Source organism: Balaenoptera acutorostrata, chromosome 2, assembly GCF_949987535.1.
Source record: "Balaenoptera acutorostrata chromosome 2, mBalAcu1.1, whole genome shotgun sequence".
Classification (NCBI taxonomy): Eukaryota; Metazoa; Chordata; class Mammalia; order Artiodactyla; family Balaenopteridae; genus Balaenoptera; species Balaenoptera acutorostrata.
In genome coordinates this window covers 56,744,938-56,767,784 of record NC_080065.1, presented here as the reverse complement: position 1 = coordinate 56,767,784, position 22,847 = coordinate 56,744,938, and the positions used below count along the sequence as shown (strand labels likewise).

General features: G+C 41.4%; 1 protein-coding gene across 11 annotated transcripts in view; it reads right to left on the bottom strand.

Annotated features, from left to right (window-relative positions):
• MAST4 (microtubule associated serine/threonine kinase family member 4) overlaps positions 1 to 22,847 on the bottom strand; it is a 569,167-nt gene that overhangs the window by 146,067 nt on the left and 400,253 nt on the right. Inside the window, exon 1 of one of the 11 annotated variants that reach the window (XM_057539997.1) lies at positions 18,697 to 19,320. The exons of 8 other annotated variants lie outside the window; for them this stretch is intronic. In XM_057539997.1, coding sequence (XP_057395980.1) covers positions 18,697 to 18,788 — 92 coding nt within the window. In that variant the 5' untranslated portion in view covers positions 18,789 to 19,320. Of the gene's footprint in view, positions 1 to 8,081; positions 8,148 to 18,696; positions 19,321 to 22,847 lie in introns of those variants that run through there. 2 more of the 11 variants (XM_057540001.1, XM_057540000.1) reach the window with 2 other exon arrangements.

Below are 22,847 nucleotides of genomic sequence, written 5' to 3'. Positions count from 1 at the left end.
TCTGTACTACTAGAGTCTAAGCTGCCAGGGATGGCAGTGAGCTTCTGGATCTAGCTATTCCTGACCTCCACAGAATACATGGACATCTAAGAGGCCTATGAATAGAATTTAATGGGTCTACAAACTTGGACTGTTTTGTGGTTTTTCACTAACCACAAACTGAAATGTATCATTTCCTTCATGTACATTCACAGCATTAGCATTCCTTTTGATTTTGTTGCCAATAGAAATCACATATGTTTTCATATCATGGTACAGTTACTGCAGATACATTAAAAAATCATTTATACTCATTACCACTTCAAAATTATGGTATTTAGTAGACTCACCTCTAGATCTTGATATCTGATGTGCTAGTAAAGAATCACAAAAATCCCCAATATTTAATGTTTTAATGATGAGTTCAATATAACTGGCTTCCTTTATAATTCTATACATTTTATTTTATGCACTTAAAAACATTATTCAGAAAAGTGGTTCAAAGGCTTCACCATACTGCCAACGGAATCCAGGATTTTAAAAACAGGTAAGCAGTAGAGGGCCCAGGAAATCTTGCTAACATCACACAGCTCACTGGTGGCAGAAATGTGACTAGAAACAAGATCCCGTGACTTCATTGCTCATAGAGTCCTTTACAGCTGCGGCTTGAAATGACCCAAGTGTGATCACGTGCCACCATGTAATTGTTGGCTTCTCAAAGACCCTCCTACAAATGTCTAACTAGGTCAAGGCCCAGAGACTGTAGTTTGCTGGGAAAGATGAGGGATACTTGCTGAAATCCAGATCTATCATATAGAAGTTTTTCTAAGTCTTTTATCTCACTCTTTTTCCAGAGACTGAAGTCACAGCTCTGAGTACGGATTGAAGCTGAGCTGTAAGAAAATATATACGCAATGGAATATGGAACACAGAACACTCATAAATCCTTTGGAATATCTGTTGAACCTTCGTATTCACGAGAATCCCTAATCTCCACACAGGACATTTCTGATTGAACGATGCCCTTGCTCTATTCAGCCTAGTCCCCACAAACTTTGTATGCCATCTATGAGGTGGCATTTAGGTGACTCCAGGGGTTCATCAATAGCACACTTTGTACCAAAGGGTAGATATGGCTATTTATCAGTGGTCATTTATGAGCCCACCAAGTACTAGCTGAGGGAGGGGAAATTATCAAACTCAAAAAAAGCTAGTGCTGCCCAAGGTCACAGCATGGAGACTCAATCTTATTTCACATACAAATCAGATCAATTGAAGATGGAAATGCATAATACATTAGACAAACAGTTTCAAACCTTGATAAAAGTAGACCTTGGAATGTGCATTAACAGCAGTTTGCAATAAGTAATGTTTCACATTTGAACATTAAATGTGTTGAGGAGAGAAAACAAATAAAAAAATATCCAATTGCTTTCCTGAAATATTGATGACAGCACAGTAAAAGTTCAGAGCAGTAATAAAACTCCAGGAGTTATTTGCTCCTATAACAGTGTCTTTTACCCTATACCTCGCCCCTGCTGCCTGCCTCCCTCTAATTCCCAAGTTCCACAGAAGGAATTTTGATTCTTTTAGAAGCTTTTCATCCTAAAGCATATGCAATGCTCATTCCAGACCTGAATCTGGCAATGATATACCCTCCTGTCATTTTTTTTTTTTGCTAGAGAAAATATGGAACACCAGATCGCCAATCTAGCAATAATGTAGCATGTGATATGAGAGTCACAAACTTGGAAGGAACCTCAAGTAGACATAAAAGCTACTTGGCACTATGTATCAAAATTCATAAACATGTTCACGTCACTTTGGCCTAGAAATCTCTCTTCTGGGAATTTATCCTAAGGAAATAGCTCCAAAAGACAGAAAAAGTTGTATGCTCGGATATGCTCACTGTGGAGTGCTTTCATTCAATAAACCTTTATTAAGTGCCTATTATGTGCCAGGCACTAGGCTGGCACAAAGTCTGTGCTTCAAGGCGTTCACAATCAGCTGGGAATTCAGAGAAGTATATACAGAATTATGACATGTTGGGATAAATGCTAACGGGCCTGTACAGAAGCACTAGAAACATTAAAATGTGCTGGAATAGGAAGGCAGAGAGTCAAGGAGGACTTTACAAAATTTTAGATAATGCTTTTAAAATTTATTCCCAATGTTATTTTTAAAGACACAGGGAATGTTAAAATGTTTTAAAAATCCCTTTACTATTCTGTAAAAAATTCCTCAATACATTTTTAAAAATAAAAAATAACAAGAAAGCCTAACAGCCCTTAAGAGCTTTTAGAGGCCCTCAATCTTTCTCTCAACCACATGTGGGAGGTGGGGTGTAGCCATCGATTGCTAAGTCCTCCCTGGGCACATGCCACCAGTCTGTTCCCCGTCTTAGTCTTCTATTACACACCAGGGTGTCCCTCATCAAAACTGCAGAAGAACCCTGAGTTCATTTGGCTTAAAACACAAAAGAAAATAAACCCCAAATTTTATCACTCCTGTGAGAACTTCCTCTTTCAAACAGCCCAGGGTCGCTGCAGAAAACTCCTGCTGTAGGAATCCAGAAGGTCCTTTGCTAAAGACAGCATTTATAATGTGTTATGATTTTTAGTGTATTTTGAAATGAAAACAATTCCACAGTTTGAGGGGCTGTGTTGGGAAGCTTTTTAAGAAGTGTAGGTTGGACACACCTACTAATTCATTGGGCGAAATAATTCAAACTAAATTGGACATGCTGCAATCCAAAGAGCAATGACTTTATTTACACTTGGATTAGAGACAACTCTATTCCTGTAACGTGCGCGACACCCAATGCAAGACCAGGCACGCTAGATCCACATCAGGGTGTGGGAGCCATGGAGATGCCTCTCTCAGCATGTTCTGGCCTGAGTCATGGCTCAAGGTTTGGCCAGACTCCAGAAGTGGGCAGGGGCTTTAGAAGAATCACTAGAGAAGGCCACCCCAGAACCGCCTTTCTTTAAAGAGTGCCACAGGAAAAGACTGCAGTTGAAATAATCCATGGAAAGAAGGTGAAATGAACATTTATTGAGTGCCTATAGTTGCGAGGCATTGCCCTAGGTCCTGGTCTGGTAAAGATTTTCTGTAGAGGTCCAGATAGTACAGTACATGTTTTTGGCTTTGCAGGCCAGAGTCTCATGTTACAACTACTGGATTATACTGTTGTAGTACCAGCAGCCATAGACAATATCTAACTGAACTGGTGTGGCTGAGTTCTAATAAAGCTTTATGTATAAAAACAAGTGATAGGCTGGATTTGGCCTGTAGAAAGTATCTTGTCTATCCCTGATCTAAATGTTTTACAATTTATCTTATTTAAGGCACAAAAAAAGATTTGTTGGCTATTCTTCCTACTTAAAGATGAGGAAACCAAGTATTAGAGGTAAGTTTACCTGCCGAAATTACATGTCCAGCTTGTCACAGAGTCAGAATTCCAACCAAGGTCTCCCTGCCCCAAAGTCTGAACTCTTTCTACTATATGAACAGAGTCTGTTAGGATAAATACAGATAAGGAAGAACAGCTAATGTGAAGGAAAGAGAAAAAAAAGTCAAGTCTAAATCCTTTCTTTCATTTAACATTAACCAATCTATGCCCGACTATGACAGCAAAAATGCTGGTAGACAGAGTTACAGGTAAAACATTCCTCCCAAGAGAAGCTTCTGGAATATTCAGTACTGAACTCCTTCATAACCATAAGGGAAAAGGAAGCAAATTCTGTATTATAATGTGTCAGATTATGGCAAAGCTATAAGGTGGTCACACTCCTAGAATTCCAAACCGTCCTGAGAGGATTTTGTAAAATAACCTCACTGATATTCACATATTCAGTAATTCATTCATTCCATGCCCAGACAGCACACTTTATAAGTGCTTAAAAAAAGGACATGGTACTTGGTACTTCAGGAACTTTGAGTTGGAGGCAACATACAGCACTAAATAGTTAATTACCTGTTGATATCAATTGCCACTGAGTATGAAAAGAAACTATAGGCATGATGCACACAGCTCAGTGCCTGAAAATCAAGAGGAAACAGGCGATAAATATGAGTGTGCTTCTTCTCCTGGTTGAACCTTATTCAAGGGTTCTCCCTCCTTTTATTCCCCTTGAGAAATGAAAGATTCTGTTTTTAACACCGTTGTCCTAATTTGGAACCTGGAGACCAGGTTCCAAGTTGCTTACTAGCTTGAAACTTTGGTACCTAAGCATCAACTTCCTCATCTGACAATGAGGGGGGTTGACTAGATGTTTCTGAAGCCTCTTCCAAGTTAAGGCTTCTATGAATCAGTTTTTTAAAATATGATTCTGTAATGTCCAACTTAAAGTACCCTGGATGAAACTTAGATGTCCAGATATTTTAATCCATGACATAGGTTTTTTTACATCCTTTGAGTAAGAAAACGTTTCAATTCTAAAACCACCTCCCTTAAAAAGCAGAAAGTGTCACTTAGAGAGTTGCACAATTTATTTCTGAAAATTAAATGATGATTTTCCCCAAAGGACAGAGGGGAAAGGAAGATGTGGAGCAGATGGGTTCATTGTTCCCCTATAGAGAAAAAATATTTCTACACCTTGCAAAAATATATTAATTGGCCTGCCATCTGGCAAGCCTGCTCACACACATAAGGGATAAAGTTTAGATCTTGAGGTTTAACATTTAAGCCTGTGGGGAGATGTTAATTGGAATCTGAGTTAGCAGGAATATTTTTAAAGGGAACATTTCAAAAGAGATCTGAATATAGGTGGAAAAAAACAGAACCTAAAATGTGAGACCATCCAAGGTGACATCACAGGTGCCCATGGCCTCACTCCCACTCTGCACCCCAGTGAGCCGGTGTGGACACTCCCACAATTAGGTGAGGCTGTGCATTAGCAGGGCAGCTTTCACAGCATGATTTTGAATGCTTCCCCACAACTTTACAAATAACCCCCCACCCATATCTTCTTGTACATTACAAATATTTTTCAAAATTTCCGGAAATCTTATCATTGTAAAGGTGGTTGTTTAAAAGAACCTCTTTAAGGGAAAAAGAAAGCTCATCAAACAGGAGGTTCAATAAAATATGAGTTTTGTGGTTGTACATGCACACGTGTGCACACATACGCCCAGAAAAAAACACGTGGAAGGATAACCCCATATTTTTCATGGTGGTTATATCTGAGCACTAGAATTTGGGGTCGTTTTTTTTACGGCTGTTCATATTTTCTCCATTCTTTGTCTTAGGCATAAGTTTAAATTTTCTTCTCAAAGCTATATATATTCCACTGAAATTAAAATATAATGAAAAGACATGATAACTTATTTTACAAAGCAAATGAAGTATCTTGAATTTATCTTTTGTAAAATGCATGTGCTGGTCTGTCTTCACTTGCACTGAAAAACTCCATGCTTCCTTCTGGATCTCTATATTTTCCAACAACCATAATCAATGTCTTAAATCACACAGCTTCCACATCTTCCACCTCATGGCTCTGTTTCCTTCCCCAATAAACAACCCCAAATTATTTATAACTATTTCCTGCTAGTAGAATTTGTTTATCTGGTTTCTTAAAACTTCTTCACCTATGTAGCATCAAAGGGACTATTATACACTAAGACTGGACCACACAATTTATGTAGTTTAAGCTTCTCTTTCGAGTATCTCACTCCGATGCCTTTTCCTGGTACCTACTTGACATTACCAACCATGTCATCAAACTATGTGTTAACCATCTTCCTCATCAAAATGATTTTTTAAAAGGATGACACAATGTAACACCGTATCCTGGCTGGCATCCTGGAATAGAAAAAGGATACTGGGGCACAACTAGGCAAAACATAATAAAATATGGAGCTAATTTTTAAAAGGCAGGGGGTGGACAAGGGAGAGCAAAAGAAAACATCTTATTCTAACCCTTTATTAGCATGATCAAACAATCAAAAAGGACCTAAAACTTTCTAAGGTTTCTAAGTTTCTAAAACTTTCTATATCCTAATTGTGGTGATAATTTGTCAAAATTCGCAGAACTGCACACCTATAAAGGATAGTTTTACTGTATGTAAACTGTATCTCCACAAACCGTGTCAAAAACAAAACAAAAAACAAAACAAAGCACATCTAGCTGCCTGGACTTTTTCTAGAGTGAGTAAATTAAAGTGGTAAACCCTGTGTCAGTACGAATCTGGATTAGTGGCCGTGAAAAACACCTTCTTAAATATTTAAAAAATAGCACCTGAAGGAAAGACTTTTTTTTACTCCATCCTTAGTAAGGAGCAGCCATTTCTCAAAAGCAGCTCACATACTGCACCACTGAGAGCTAAGACATGGCCAGTAAAGGATTTTTGTGGTTTAGAGAATTCTGGATGCAATGTTTATGCCTTTTCCATGTTGTAGATTGTTCATACTTTATTCTCATACAGTTGTTTTAAGCATAGCAAAGCAGTCTTAGTTCTCTAAATACAATGATCTTCACAGAGTCTTAAATACTTAAATATGTATTTAAGTCTCATCAAACATCTCTCTAAAAATGTAGTTAGCATTAGCATATTTGTAGTTAGTATTAGCATATTCAAGAGAAATTACTGTAGTTTCAAAACGTGAAGAAGAAGCCTGTAAGCAATTCATCTCTAAAATCCCAACAGCTCTTTCCTGGCATTCACACTGTACCGCCATGTAAGATGCAAGAACTTTTGTCCCTTCTATGAAATGAACTATATATGCTCTACTACAAGATCGGCAAGGATTTTGAGATGAGTACATAATAAATACACTCATGTGAATGCACAGGAATGCACAGGATTTCATAATACCTAGAGAGAAATCTCAGCAAAATAAGCATGGGTGCAGTGTAGTGTTATTCATTCAAAAGACCTGTAAGATAGCAGCTATTCAGTGCTACACCATAAGTGAAACCTCAATTTCAAAAGCACAAGCCCACTCAAATACCATTATAAACTGTGATACTTTACGATGGGGAAATTACAGGAGAATACATATACAATTTCCACTAATGGGAAAGAGAATCAGCAGGTGGCATTTTAAAACAAAGTAAAACCTACTTCTGTTTTTCACTCTCTTCCCTCAGACAGCAGGTGGCATTTCTATAGCAAAGATCAAGATTATCAGGGCTCAATATTCCACAAATACCTTTGAATTTCCAGGAGGCTGCTGTATGATAAAAATTAAGTGACTAAAATCTTACTTTAAAAATATTATTTTCAATAATTAGAATATTGTTAGAGCTGTATTTCCTTTGGAGGTAGGATAGTGCAGTTACATCTTTATCTGGATTTACCATGTACTACTGGTAATTTGGGGACAATTAATTAACTTCTCTAAGCCTCAATTTTTTCATCTGTATAACAGGTATTACATATACCATTAAATGAGACAACATACACCAAACTACCTCAACAGATATTCTTCCTCTCCCTCCTCCTATGCTGATGTTGGTGGATCTCCTACTGGTTATTACACGTTACCGTAATTGTCAACATCACTTTCTAACCCCATTAGATTGAGCTACTTGAACAAAAGGACCATGGCATATATATCTTTGTTTCCCAGGTGATAATCATAGTCCTGGTCACATAAAAGGTACTCAGTAAATATGTGGTACATAAATGAATAAATAAGGCAATGCGATAAATCCACAGGCTTTGCCCACAGAAGTCAGACAGAGTCAAACTAGGTTATTAGGTTATCAGGTTCCAGAAGGTGATTCAGCCTCATCCGTGAGCCACAAAGCAGGAAAAAGGATCACACAAAGATACATAGCTCATAAATAAGCCCCTCCAAGTACTTTTAAATGTAATCAACTTCCCATGTTTCAGAGGTTAATCCCTCTTGGCTTCTGGTTTCTCTATTTTTTGGCCCAGTTTATAAACATTTGACTTCTCTTTAGTGCTTTTAAGGCAGCCAAAGACAAGGAATTGAAAGAGAAGCTGCATGGCCTTCAGGACTGGGGGCTGCCCCCTCTCAATCCAATCCCTAATACATCTTATGACTAGAAGGCAAAAACAAAACAAAGCAAAGCAAACCAAAATCATTCCAGTCTAGCATGCCTTAACATAGAGTTTAAGATATATATACACACCTGGAACTTCCCAACAAAATCCATAAATGTTGGGCCATGAATCCCCTCCAAACATGTTAGTTTCTTATTAAATAGATTTGAAATCAAACCTGTTAAGTGGCTGAAGGAGCAGCTACAAGCCACTGCTTGTGGGACACACCTAAAAGAATGGAAGGTTTGAAAAGCGAAGCTTGTTTCCTCGGCTCCAGGCTGGGCATTTCACTTACATGGGAACTAGAAAACTGGCTTAAAATGAGAACTATAATCTTTCTGGAACAATAGGTCATGACGAGCTTCCTTAATGCCAAAATAAGTGTTCAGAAGTGACTTCTGCTAACTGAAAGAAAGTGTAAAGGGCATATATATTTACTCTGGCTTGAATACAACATTTCTGAATATGTCTATCAGTGCCAAGAGTCAGAACGCTTTTCTTTATGGATTTCAAACCTGGGACCCATTAAATGGAATGTTTGTATTCCTCCTGAGGAATGCCATCAGAAAGTTGCATCATATTAATATCTAACCAGTTCAAGTATTTGTACCTTTTGATCCCAAGATCACCCTAGGTCTTACATGAAAAGGTAGAATAATTTTAAGGTTAAGTCTCAGAAGTTAAAATAAACCACAATTTCTCTTGTTTAAAGAGTTTTTTGTTTTTTTTTTAAAGAAGCCGTCAAATGATAGGTAATCAATTACAATTTCAGAGAAAACTGAAGTCTGCCTGCCAAGAGGGCATCTTGGCAGTAGCGATGCTGGTAAAAATGACATCAAAATCACTAAGATCCAAGAACTGCACTGAAGGAAGCAGAGCTCTGATCTCGAGCCTGGATTCCTATGTTAAGGAGGCTTACAGAAACCACTATTGATTTTTCACCTTAAAAATCCTAGCTTTCCATGGCTAACTTATCTAAAATTGACAGGAGTCATCTACTGAGAAAGAATGGTACATACAAAGTTCACAGGTCATACAGTAAAAATGAGGTAACTTTTATTCCTTACTAATTCTGTGGTCCAAACATCTAACCCCAGACATCAAATCCTGAAACATACAGGAAATTATAATTCATAAACATACTGGCTCATTTTGCAGAATCCTCATCGACTATGACCTAAAGCACCCCTGAACTATCCCATACTCTACCTGTCCCACCATGGCCATTTGAATCAAAACTTAAAAATTCCTTTGCTTGGGGACCTATCGTTTATGGAAAATGCAAATTCACAGCCATGCATTCAACCTGCCAAGTCAGGTGAGTGTGCCTATCAGCTGTCTTGCCACCTGTCTGCCCTTTGGAGCAGTTAAGCAAGGGTAGGCTAATTTTACAGTGAACTATTTTTTGGATTAGCAAATAATTTGTGTTTATATACGTGGGTCTAGAATGGAGAATACCAAGAGGATAAAATTAACCTTTACCTAGAAAAATAAACTATCTGACGTGGCTTCTATATCTCCAATGCTCAGTGTCTGACGTAGGTAATCTACTGGGAAAAGTCTTCAATTTTTGTATCAGAAATCTTGACATTAGCCAAGTGAAAGTAATATTTGTACAGGAGTTATATCTCAAGTTCCAAGATCAACAAGCCACTCCAGATCAGACTTAAGAAATAACATTACATAATAGTCACTTAATGGCCATTGTTTTACAGTAACAAAGGTTTCATTTACCGTATTTCCTAGAGTGCTTTATTCAGCTAGCAGCTTTTCCCATGACAAACATACTTTTTCCCCTTAACCCCTTCATCTACCTGTAAAAGTAAAACATTTAATAACTATAATTTCTAATTAAAAGATACCCATCATATAGCACTTTAAAAGATAGGAATATTAAAGGGACATCGGTGATTTTTACGCAAGCCACAGGTTCAGTGATATTCTTCAGATCTAGTGGTTAAGAAATCTGGCAGTAGCTAGATGATGTAATAGTGACTCTCAAGAGAGATGTCGTAAGGTCCAAGTCAGGGTCCTGAGACATCAACATGCAGTGTAATGTTTAAAATTAGACAGAATAAAGCATGGCAAGAACAGCTTCAGCAAACACTCACAGGGCAAAATGGGCCTGGTGGATCCATCAGTTTTCCTCCCTTTCTGATTCTACCACCCTAGGAGACTTCACCAAGTTTCACCCGTTCCTCATTCCCTCCACCCAGGTGATTCACTCAGAACCTAAAACATTATCTCCAAAAGCTATCTCCTATATGAATTTCCATGTCAGGTTAGAAAGTTTCCAAAGACATGGAGCTCCATATATAGATAGATAGATAGATAGATAGATAGATATAGATAGATAGATATATGGATTTTGCCTGCAATTAGTTTCCCAAGAAACCCCAAACTGTAACAAAATCAGAATCACTGATAAATGTAACTTCTGAAGTCAGCAGATTGTAGAAAGTCCCCAGGTTCTATAATAAAGCAAGTGATGGAGGAGCTTAAGATAAGATAAACATTAATGACTGTCTATTCTTCTTACCAATCTACTTTACCTTCAAATGTTGATCAAAGCCTAAATCCTCTGCTTGGGCCTTTTTTCTTTAAAACAAAACAACATGATGTTTCAGTTTGATATTGCTATAATTACCTCTCTAACAAACATATCCAATAACCATTAGTGTAGCTAAAACTCCCACTGGTCTTCTCATGCTATTAATAAGATTTAAGGTCAATATTTTCAGAATTTAAAGCCAAGTTCACAAGGGAACTTTCCTAACTACCAAGATAGAGGAAAGAAAATAAAGTATCAGAACAAGTATTAATAACCACGTGAACTTCTTATTTAGAGATATTCCTCTAGTTACAAAATGTGCCACGGGTCACTAAAACCAAGTGTGCTGCTCAACATCCAAGGCTTCTACCAGTGGAGGTTGACTTTGCTTTTAATAAATGGTTTTACACACACCCTGTGCCTACTTTCATCCAGGTAGCCCCAGGACCATTTTATTATCTTGGATCTCCTATTAACTTTCAAAGGGATTACTCAGTTACCATGATGTCACTCCCAAATGACTAGGTTACACGTAGTGAAGACAGCTCAGATTAAAAATAGCTTTGTGCGTGCTTACTCACACTGAGAGATGGGTGTGCTGGAGAGTGAGGCAGGGGCTCAGAGCCTCTCTAGTCCTGAGGTCCCTGAGAAACCAGCCTATTTCCATCTCAGCCTATACAAGGAGGACGCTCCCAGAGTCTTCCGAATAAAGCCCTACCCCAAGCCTTCTCCTTCATGAGCTGTCTCCACACAGGGGAGATTTCTCAACTCCAGCGTCTGTCAGTTTTTAGCCCAGAAGGCAGATGGTCTCTATCTTGAGGCTTACGATTCCCCTGTTTTAAAAGTATCACTTGGGCTTCTGATAACAGGATATATGCGTAAAGAGAAGCAAACAGAGCCATAAAAGCATATAACATTCACCCCCCTCACTGTGAACTTACTGACACACATATACCCCTTCCAGTGTCGACCAGGTAGAGCAACAAACAGCCCATGCGTCCCCAGGGAGCATATGCTCCATATTCTAAAGCTTTGTTTTTAATGGACTTCTCTTGAAATCTACTTTTTAAGGTCTCACACATTTTTCTCTCTCATTCCTTTCCTCCTCCCTCTTTCTGCTTCTCTCTCCCCTAACAAAAGACCTACAAATTCAAGGGGCAAAACAAATGATCTGTCATCTCCTGTTGTAAACCTCCCACTAGAAGCTTAAAGCAATATTTCTGAGATGTGCACATTCCGGCTCACATCCTGTGCATCTGGCCAGCCTGAAGACCCGGAGAACACGCTGCTCTGGTGTGGGGCAGCCAGGTTCTGCACACAAGTCACTCAGAGAGCTGCTGGGAGCTCCTAACCTGGGGTCTCAGCGTTCTCCTCTCCCCCAGGGGTCTCCCTTATTAGGCTGGGGGAGGGGTGCAGGAGTGAGGGCCTTAGGCACCAGTGCCTAAGATGTCAGAGCTAACTAGAGACAAGACGAGAGGATGACAAGATGAGAGGATGGAAGGGCGAGCCCCGCAGTGATGGGCAGGCCTGTCCCACCTGCGGAAAATGCAGTCCAGAGCATGAAGAAAGGAGAAGGATGAAAGGAAGCAGTTATGAAACAGGCCTGGGCAAAGCAAGGAGTGGGAGGAAACGGGTGCAAAGACTCAGGAAGGGCAGAGCCTGCAGGTCAGGCGTAGAGAGGATGAGAGCGCGGATGTGAGTGCCAGGTTTCAGCCGCTTGTGGAATAGGCTGGAGGGGCGGGGTGGACCGCGTGCCCTCCCTCCATCTGTACTTGGCTCAGGTTCAGGCTTAGGCAGAGTCAACGAGGGGGCAGGTAGGGGCTAGAGACACTCGAAGCAGCTCCAACTGTAAACATGTCAGAAAGGAGATACTCAGGAGACCGGGGAAAGAACTTGAGCTTCCAGAGGGGAGGGGAAAGGAAGCTGTCATTGCCTATTTGGGTGATGAAGCAGACAGTAAAGTGAGCAACACTGAGTAAGGGGATATGATTCAGGGCAGAGGGCCGACAGGCCAGCTGCGAATGTGCAGAGGCTGGTACACAAGGATGTGTCGCTGCTGTGCTTAGCTACCCACAGAGGGTGGTTGCCACCCATGGTCTCCAATGCCTCACTTCACTCCTGCTGTCCTGGCTCCTCACGCCGCCCCGACCCCATCCCTCTGCTGCCGGGGTTCACGCTGAAGTCACCAGGACTCCCCAGTCGTCAGACACAATGCACACCACGGTTCATCTCTGTGGAGCGACGGTTGATCATTCTGTTGGGATCTCTGTGAGAACACTCTGCTGGCTTCCTTCCCTCTTACAGGACTCTCCTCCACGTCTCCCTTCCGGTTCCTATCTGCATCTCTGCCCACTCCTTAAATGGGGCATCTTTAGCTCTCCCACAGATTAATCTAACATATTTCTCATGGTCCTAATGAGGACTCCCAAGCCTATTATCTCTGGTCCAGCCTCCTTGAGTGCCCCGGACCTACCATCCAGCTGCCTGCCTTGAGGCTCTTTCTTTCTTGCTGCAGAGCCTTGGCTGTTCCCAGATGCCTGCTCCCGAAGTCTTCCCGCCGACGGCTCTTTCTCATCCTTTAGATCTTCTCTTGAATATTACCTCTTCAAAGACCTTCCCCGACCACATGATCTAAAGCAGCCCCCGCACTGTCACTCTCTCTTCTCAGCTCTTGCTTACAGCCTTCAGAACACAGTGACCACCACTTGACTTATTTAGACGTTGGTTTATTTGTGAGGCCCAAGCATTCTGTCGGGTTTACCTCTATATCCCTGGCCCAGCACAGGACACTGGTGCTGTGGGTACCGGCTGAATGAAGGAATGGATGTTCCACGGTACTAGCACACAACAGGTGCTCAATAAATGTGGATGAAGGAGCCTCTGGGGACACAAGGGGCGAGTACAAGTACTTGTGTCTTATATGTACAGGTGATTCTCTGTTTCCCTGGTTCCCCAAGTAAAACCCCCAGGGCCATTGTGGTATCTTTCTTCATCCCTCAGAGCCAATAGCTCATCACCTTCTCCCAATTTTATATCCTTAATATCTCTCAAGGCGTAATCTCACCACATTCTTTGCTCAGGCCTGCAAAACCCTTTAGAAAGGCTACCGCAATAACTTATTCATTGGTTTCGAGGTCCCACCCTCTCTTCTCAGACCTAAACTCCCCAAGTGCTGCTAGACGTGTCTCTCTCCCACTGGATAAAGGCCAAGCTCCCACAAATATCAAGTGTCTCAACACTCCTCCTCAGTCATTACCCACTACTCATCCCCTTGTTGTAATGACAGTAACCGTATTAATAGTTAGGGTTTATTAAGGCTTTTCGATGTGAGTCATTGCATTAAGCATTTTATACATATGAACATATTTTAATCTTTATACCAATCTTATGAGACAAGTAATTTACTTGTCCCTACTTTATAGACAGAGCAACTGAAGTCCAAAGAAGCTAACTTACTCAGTATACAATATCACAGAGTTAAGGTTCAAACTCAGGTAAACTGGCTTCAGATCAACCCTCTTAACCATTGTGCTCTATTATATAGCCTCTTTAAACTTTATGCTTCAGCAGCACTGAGTTATGCTTCTGGTTTTTTATGCTCCAGCAATGCTGAGCTATGTATAATCCCTTGAACTCTGTTGTTGCCAAGGCCTCCATGTCTTCGTACACACCATTTCTTTCGCTTCCTGGGAAGGCCTTGTCTTCCTGTCTGATAAATACCAACGTACCCTTCAAAACTTCTCCAAGGTTTTCTATCTGGTGCATCTCCCGGCTCCTTTGTACCTGGTATATACTTCTTGATTGCCCTGGTTTGCAATGATTCATCTGCATGTCTTCACTGAAGGCATGCCTATGGCTTTCAGCTTTGGGTCACAGTGCCCAGGCAAACAATAGATGCTCAATAAACGTGGATTTAACTGGGCTTTCTGTAAAAGGGGTAAGTACGGGTTAACCAATACCTAACATGCCAGGGCAGGAGAGAAGCATATTCCATGCTTTTTAAAGACATATATTCATGCTCAAAACAAAAGAAAAACTCACCAAACACTACAGATGTTTCTGAAGAGAAGATGCAGTGTGCAGAAAAATTCAATGCATTCTGACAACTACAGCAGTTAAAGATCCCTGAATGTACCTGCAGTTCATTGCAACTGCTGAGTAATGTGAATTTAGCAAAAAACAAAGCAAAACCAAAATAACCTTTTATCCCAAGGTTCTCAGAAAAATACATTTGGAACCTCTCTCAAAGTGATGAACTGAGTCACAAACTACCCAATGGCCTGGGTAGGATTGTATTAACTTAGGTGTCACTGAGGTTTGGACATTATCATTTAAGCCCAAAGAAAACATGACAGATTTCTGACCACTGAGGTTAAAAATCAAGCATCTTCTAGAGTCTCTAGACTTCAACAAAACTAAAAGCGCACTTCAAAACTAAACAGCAACATTTATAAATCAATGGTAGTCCTTTCTTTACAGTGAGACATAGAGGAGATATAAGTCAAAGAGAAGTTTGATCCCTTCTGCCTCGAAATTTTTAATCCAACGGGAAAGGAAAAGATGTTACAAACAAATAGTAACATAAAGCAGGCAAACTAATTCCCATCCTACCTTGCAAGGGGATCCTGAAGTGAATGGAGAATCTGCAGGTCTATGAAACTCACAGCCTCTAAAACATGCAATTCTTACTTCAGTTTAAAACAACACATTTTCGTTTAAATACCCTGTTTATTCAGCCTAGATTTCTGTCCCTCAAAGCAGCAGGTGAACGGCTGTATTGAGACTACCTTGAGGAAATGAAGGAGGAGGAGAGGTAGGCAAAGCCCATCATAAAAAAGGAACAATTACCAATGGAAATGTGAGCTTTACAGCAAAACAGCAGACAAAGTCAGTGTGCATCCAGACAACCCAGTGTCTGCCGCAGTCCAGGCAAAAAGGAATGAAGGGAACAACATTATCATCGTTGGGACGCAGCACAAGTAGGCCAGGCTTTCGGTGCATCAGGACCTGTTTAAGAGTCTAGGCCTGGGCTTCCCTGGTGGCGCAGTGGTTGAGAATCTGCCTGCCAATGCAGGGGACACGGGTTCGAGCCCTGGTCTGGGAAGATCCCACATGCCGCAGAGCAACTGGGCCCGTGAGCCACAGTTACTGAGCCTGCGCGTCTGGAGCCTGTGCTCCGCAACAAGAGAGGCCGCGATAGTGAGAGGCCCGCGCACCACGATGAAGAGTGGCCCCCACTTGCCGCAACTAGAGAAAGCCCTCGCACAGAAACGAAGACCCATGCAGCCATAAATAAATAAATAAATAAATAAAAATTAAAAAAAAAAAAAAGAGTCTAGGCCTGAGAGTCAGTCTGTAGGTGCCTTTCCCCAAGAACTCAGGGAGTTATGGGCCCATGCAGGGCTTTGAGGTGGAAGAGAAACCTTAAAAGTGTTCCCATGAGAGGGCAAACCAACAAACCAGAGCCATGCTAAACTGGCAAGGTAGATGCAATGCAGCAAAAACCCAAAGTCCTCTGTGTTGACAATTTCTACCATGATATGGATTTAAGGGAAGAGTCTGAAACCATTCAGCCTCTCTTTTGTCTAAGTGGTACCAAACATCCTATCCCTAGGAGCTCCAAGATGCTCATTCACAGGCTCAAAGCTGGATTTTACTCTTTGATAGACGCAAGAAGCTGATATAAAGGAAAGGTTATGATGAAGTCCTCTGGGTTACAATGTAATCAGAACAAGCAGCTGGGATAAAATATGCAAAATGAATGATCTGTCGAACAAAGTCAGCAAATGTGCAGAGAAGCAGCCAAGCTTGGGCAGGAGAGCTGTTCCAAGGGCTCAGGCACGTCCAGCTGAGGATGAGGGCAAGGCACCCTCCCCTGGACAGTGGGTACACCCTCAGTGAGGCTGGAAAAAGGATCGGGCTACTTGGGAAAGGAGAGGTCCTTTTAAAAGGGCAGATTTAGGGAAACTGATCAGTGCTGTAAGAAACAGGGTTAATGTGGCACTTAGAGGAGGAAAAGGATGTAGAGCAGTTAAGGGAGGTCACAGAAGGGGAAGAGTCATACTATAAGCATACACTTCATGTCCTTACGAAAGGACACAGAGCCAGAACTGTTCACTGTATAATAAGAGAAAGCAACGGCCACGTACACTGACCCGGAGAGAGGGACACCTGCTCTTCACCTTCCTGAATCTACTTAATAAATAGAAAGCAGTTCCAGCCCTGTGAGACCTGTAAGTAGATGTATCTAGAGATGATCTTCAGGATATATATTTCCAAACTCCATGAATCCAGGAAACCCCCAATAACAAACAGGCTGTGACAACCTCTACTCTGAGAAGGGAGGGAAGAAATTCCACCTCCCTCTCTGTATCACTCAACTGAAGATACGGGCCCATGACCTGGGGAATGGACACAGCCCTCCCACACCCTCATTTGGTTGGGAAGAATCCAAGTTCCTTCAGAACCTAGGCTCTCTGACAGTGTGAGCTGTCTAAAATGGAGTGTTCTGGGCTGGATAGATATTGCCCTAAGGCCATGGTCAGACCAGCCTGAGAATTCTTTATGCATTTGACTCAATAATACTATCAAACAGGTAGGTGCGGGAAAGAAAGATTCCAGATGCTTTTCAGTTTCAGACACACAGGTGTGATGCCAGAGCAGACTTATCTCCCCAAGAAGTGGTTCCAGGTGAGAGTAGCAGCTGCATCACCGCCAGGGCTACATCCCTTGGACATATTTAAGGGCTCCTGACAAACAAGTTATAGGATTTACTGCCATGAGGAGTAGGGGCCTGGTTCAGGAACAGTAAGTATCTCTTCAACTGATTCGTTGTTTGGGGGGTTTGGTGCACGGATGACACAGCCTGTCAAAAAATGACCAATACCAAGAGTGTCTCTGAACATTATAGCAGAAAAGCACAGTCACCTTATTTAAAAGGCACAACTTTAGAATCATACGGTTTAGTGGCACCAATATTGTTCAAGTTGCATTAAAAGGTAAGTATAACTTAAAAATCGATGCAATCATGCTCTCTCTCTCTCTCTCTCTCTGAGACACATACACACAAACACACACACACGTTTGTGTATGTATAAACAGCATATGTCAGGGTATTCCAGGACGCTTCTGAAAATTAAGAAATACCATGAGAAATGTCAAAAGCAAAAACTACTAAGTTTTCCAAAGTATTATGTATTTGCACTTATGCTACAAAAAGTTACTGGTATAACCAAACACAATGAACCATCTTCCTGTGTTCTTTAAACACTGGAGCATAGAGATGATCTCCCAATCTGATAGCCAAGCATCCTGTTTATTTGACTACACCCTTGCCCTCGTGCATGTTCACGTGTATGTTCAAGGCAAGTTTTGAAGAAAAACAAAGAATCCATATTTACACAACTCAAAGGGTGTGCCCCACTAAAACCAAAATCATGCCACCTGTCTGTGCTGGACACAAATGTGGAGAGAGGAGAAACACCTGCTTTAAAATCATTTTCTCTCACCCAAGTGTCAGCAACTAACTCTCAACTGTCTTTCACTTGTGGCATGAGCTTCACCTTGATTTTAAGTCTTTCTTCTTTTCACCTATTCTAACAAATATATGTTACAAAATGAAATGGCCGGTCTATTTTTAGAAATAAATGTCAGCAAATCAATTTAAAAAAATGCAAAGTTATGCAGACTTTTCTCTTTAAGCAGACAATATGAAACAGACAAACTTGAGCTCTCTTTGAATTGTACATTTGCATCGTATAAAGGTTAAATATTTCATAGAGGGAAGCATCTGAAAGGCTCTACACAGAGTAGCAGAAACTCCAACGCCTGAGTGAATGAAACGGATAAATGATCAGATCAAAGAGAGGGAGAAAGTATCTCCTCCCCCTTCCCTTCTCTCCCCACCACTCACAACTCGAGGTCTGATTCTCCACATTTCTGAAGAACTCCGAAAAGCACATTCATCAGGATGACCCAGGAAAACCGCAGAGGAGGGAACACCTGAACCAGGGCCCCCCAGCAGAGTATAAACTTTTCAAACTGTCACCCAATCAACAAAACCCCAGTTGCTAAGGGGGCCCAAGCAGCCGCGCAGCCTCCTAAGCCAAAGCATTCATTCCCTCTCCAGGCTAAAGGACCCCCAAGTTTTTTACCTTTGTGTTCGCCGAAGCCTGTTCCCACTCCTCAAATGAGGCAAAGTAAAGTTTGAGAGCACAGTCCAAAAATTGGGGTCAGACATATCCATTTCTTTCTTGCTTCAATTCACTGTGGGTTCAAGGCCATAAGACCAAAACGGAGAGAGGAGGGGGGAAAAAAAAAAAGACAAAAAAGATCCCAATTATCTACTCACTGCCTCCAGAGGAAACGTGCTACGAACTGTGATCTCGAGAACAACTTGGAGCGTGAGTGAGAAGTACCCGTCCTAGCCTTTAATCAACATACAGCTATTTCTCCAAGGTTCAGGAAACTTGTTTCCTCCTGGGTTTGCCCTCTCCTGGTCAGCCTTGGCCAGCTATAAACAGTAATTACAAGAGTTGGGCCGTGCGTTCGGCTCAAAATGTTGTCTGTGTGTGATTCAGTCCAAGGTACTTTGTCATCTGTTTGGCAGATACCATTTGCAGCTCCTGCGGGGGGGTGGGGATGGGCAGGGGAGAGGACTAGTTTAAGTCTTTGGTTCCGGGAGGCTGGTGCTTATCAGCAAAACCATTCAACATCCGAACATGCCCAGTGCTGAGTTTCCTCTCGGTATCTACATACAAGGAAAGGAATGTAAATGGCAAAAGCTCCTCTTCTTCGCCCCTCCTCGAAAAAGGGAAACTTAAAAGCACTTATAGAAAGCTGGCCTGTTGGCGGACTCCAGCCGGACACCTTTGTGCAGCCTCAGCGGGAAGGGGCCAGGCGGCGGGACCGGTCCCCACCGCAGACACTCCCCATAGGAGCGGGGCCTCATGGGAAAGGGAGCAGGCGGGACCTGTGCGTGAGCCCAGGAGGACCGGGACACCGTAGGATCTCCCGCCGCCGCGCCCCCAGCGCGGAGCCCCTGGTGGATCGGTCCCTCCAAAGAAATAAACCCAGCGCGCTCCGGAGACCGGTGGTGGAGAGTGCAGAGCGCACACCTGGAGGCTGAGGCGTGATTCACTGAAGACTGGATCACCAGGAAAACACTCCAAGAAAGTCAGTAATGGCTCTGCCGAGGGACGCTGTTTGTCGTGTAGGAAAAGCACGCCGAGGGAATGCCACACTCACCTAAAACCTCAGTAAACTGAATTTACGAGTTTACAAACATTTGATGAATTGCTGCAGCGCACACCTGTCTGGCTTCACCCTATCTAGGGACTGGTCAACCACGACCTGTGAAGATACGACCTGGCACTTAGTTAACCAATGCTAGAATCATTTTCCTGCCATGAGTGTTAAGACTTTGAAAGGAAGGAATGAAGGGGAGGTTGAACCAATGTTACTGTTATTCATTTCGAAGAAAGCCACAGGATTCCAATAACTCCCCAAACCCACCAATGCTTATGATTAAGTACATAAAGAAAACACTAGAATTTAAATTAGCTACTTTAATCTGGTGTAATATGGCAAGAGATAATAAATTTAAAAAAATGTTTAAGCAAAAATAACGTTTAAAAAATGGTTTAGTTCAACCAGTAAATACTGGGAACAAACTTGCTTATAGAAATATAAGGGTGAGGAAAAAGGGGATGGGGGGGTCAGCTGACAAGGGATGGGGCTAAACAAAGAACAGGAGTCTACTTTGAGATGCTCTTTAATTCTGGGGACCCCCAGAAATATTTTCACCCCAAGCACTCTAGGCATTTCTGATGGGCCTCCTCAGATCCTTGAAATCTACAAAGGTAGACAAAGAAGACAATATTTTCTCAATTTTACATGGCAAAATACACTTCACCAGATACTTAGGGACTTGGTCCAATATTTTTTGCCCCATACTAAGCCATGTCTTCTCTTAAAAAAATGCTTTTAAATATTCAAAAAAGTATTTTTTAAAGGCTGACTCAAAGATAGTACCATACCCCAGAGCAGAGCTTCCCAACCTCAGCACTGTTGACATTCTAGGCTGGATAGTTTTTTGTTTGGGGGACTGTCTTGGGCATTGCAGGATGTTTAGCAGCCTCCCTGATCACTCCCCACTAGATGCCAGTTGCGATCATCAATAATGTCTACAGACATTGCCAAATGTTCCTTGGGGGTGCAAAATTGCTCCTGGTTGAGAACCACCACTCTAGATAAAGGCTTTCTCTGAGATAGGTAGTATAGAGCATTGCTTAAGAGCAAAAATCTTGGGTTTGAATTCTGCATCCAACACTTACTGTGACCTTAAGCAAGTCACTTAATGTCTGCCCATTTTCCCTATTTTTATGGGGTCCATGATAGGACCAACCTCTAAGAGGTTCACACACATAAATGAGATGACATACATAAAGCCCTTCATGCAGTGTCTAGAGCACAATGCACATAAATGTTGGCCATATGCAGAAGCTAAAAGAATACCATGCAGAGAGATGCAAGACTGGAGCAGAGGGCATCCTACATCATACTCTCTACTTTCATGGCACTCCGAAGATGCCTCTACAGGGGTGCTGGTCACACTGTATTACAATTGACTGTTCACTGCTGCCTTTCCTGTTAGTCTATGAGCTTCCTCAAGGCTAAAGTCATGTTTTATTGATCTCTGTACTTCTACAGTCTGACAGTTCCTGATTTATGTAAGCGTTCAAGACATGCTTTTTGGATGGAGACACTTCAGATGCTCAGGTACCTATTCTTTCTTTTAAGATGCCCTGAAATTTATCAGTTTTAGCAGGTCAGTTGAGTTTCTCAAAGAATCCTGAATTTTTAAGAATCCCATGAGGATATTTTTAAATTCTAAAGACTTTCTCTTATTGATTCATTTTTATCTATATTCTGTAACTGGAAACAGAAGTGTTAGGCTAACATTCTTCAGGTCTTAACATGGCTTTAAGAAATGTCACAACCAAATCCAGGGGAAACTCTCTTTGAATCCTACCCCCTACCCCATCCCCAAAGATAAGCCCAGGGGAAAAATGTTTGTGCTCACTTTTTAGGTATCCAGATAATTACATATCAGAGGCTGCTCAGAGCAGAACAGTGAAGCTGGTGAAAGGGGACTTGAAAGTGTGCTATATAAATTGTGGGTTGAAGGAACTCTGGTGAATGTGGAAAAGAAAAGATTCAGGGAACAAGCAACAGCTGTCCTTGAATACTGAAATAACTACCATGTGGAAGAACCTTCAAATGCAAAGATGAAAAAGGCTGAAACAACAAGGAAGGACTTCCTGTGTGGGTGTTTGAGCAGAGGTAAACTGTAGTGATACAGTGGGTGAGAGTCAACTTCTGGATGATTTAACTCTGGGGCAACTCTGCACCGCCAACTCTCATATCCTCCATGGTCCTTCCAGAAAAGCCTACATATGTGGGCAACACCCATAAAAATGATAGCAATAAAATGGATAAATCAATAAAACATTAATTTCTTCTCTTGACTGAATAATACATATTTTGGTCTGTGGGCAGCAGATGTCATAACTCTCTCCACCCTGTACATTTTGGGGAATCCACCGTGCAGATTCTCAAAGTGCTGGGGAAAGACCTGAGTATTTTAAACTACTTCAATGTTTACTTTAAACATTTAATGTTTACTTTAATGTTTTTTGCACTTCAAAGGCTTTGAGAATTGGGGTTGTATCCAAAATGAAAAATAAAATTTGGTAAAGTGCGTGAAGAGCCGGAAATGAATTAGTTAATATAGTGAAAGTGGCTGATATATTCCCACACTCCTTTAAGAGTAGGAGTAGGTGTGACACTGAAGTGTAATTGTCTTCTAACCTGTTTGACTTGATTTGGGAACTTATGATTCAGAAGGTAATGCAGTCAGCAAATACAAGAATTAAAATTGTCAGAACTGCTGACATTTTTCTACAGACAAAATAATTATATGAGCAGAAACTATATTTTAGTTGCAAATGCAGTAAAACTCTGGCTACGGAACTAAGAAGGAATTGAGATTATTGGAAATTCTTAAGACTACAGCTGATCTAGGTCACTATACAAATATCCAGTCAGATTTTCTACGTATTGCACAACAACTAAGCCTATACAGCAGTGGACAAGTTTTGTGATCTAGAATGCTCATTCATTTAATCAGGCTGATATTATCAGTCATTGTTTTCACGAGAAAGGTGAATGAGATTGAAAAATAAGCTTGTCAAGCTCCTGAAATGCTAGCTCAAGATGAGGTAAGTATTTAATGAAGGGTCAA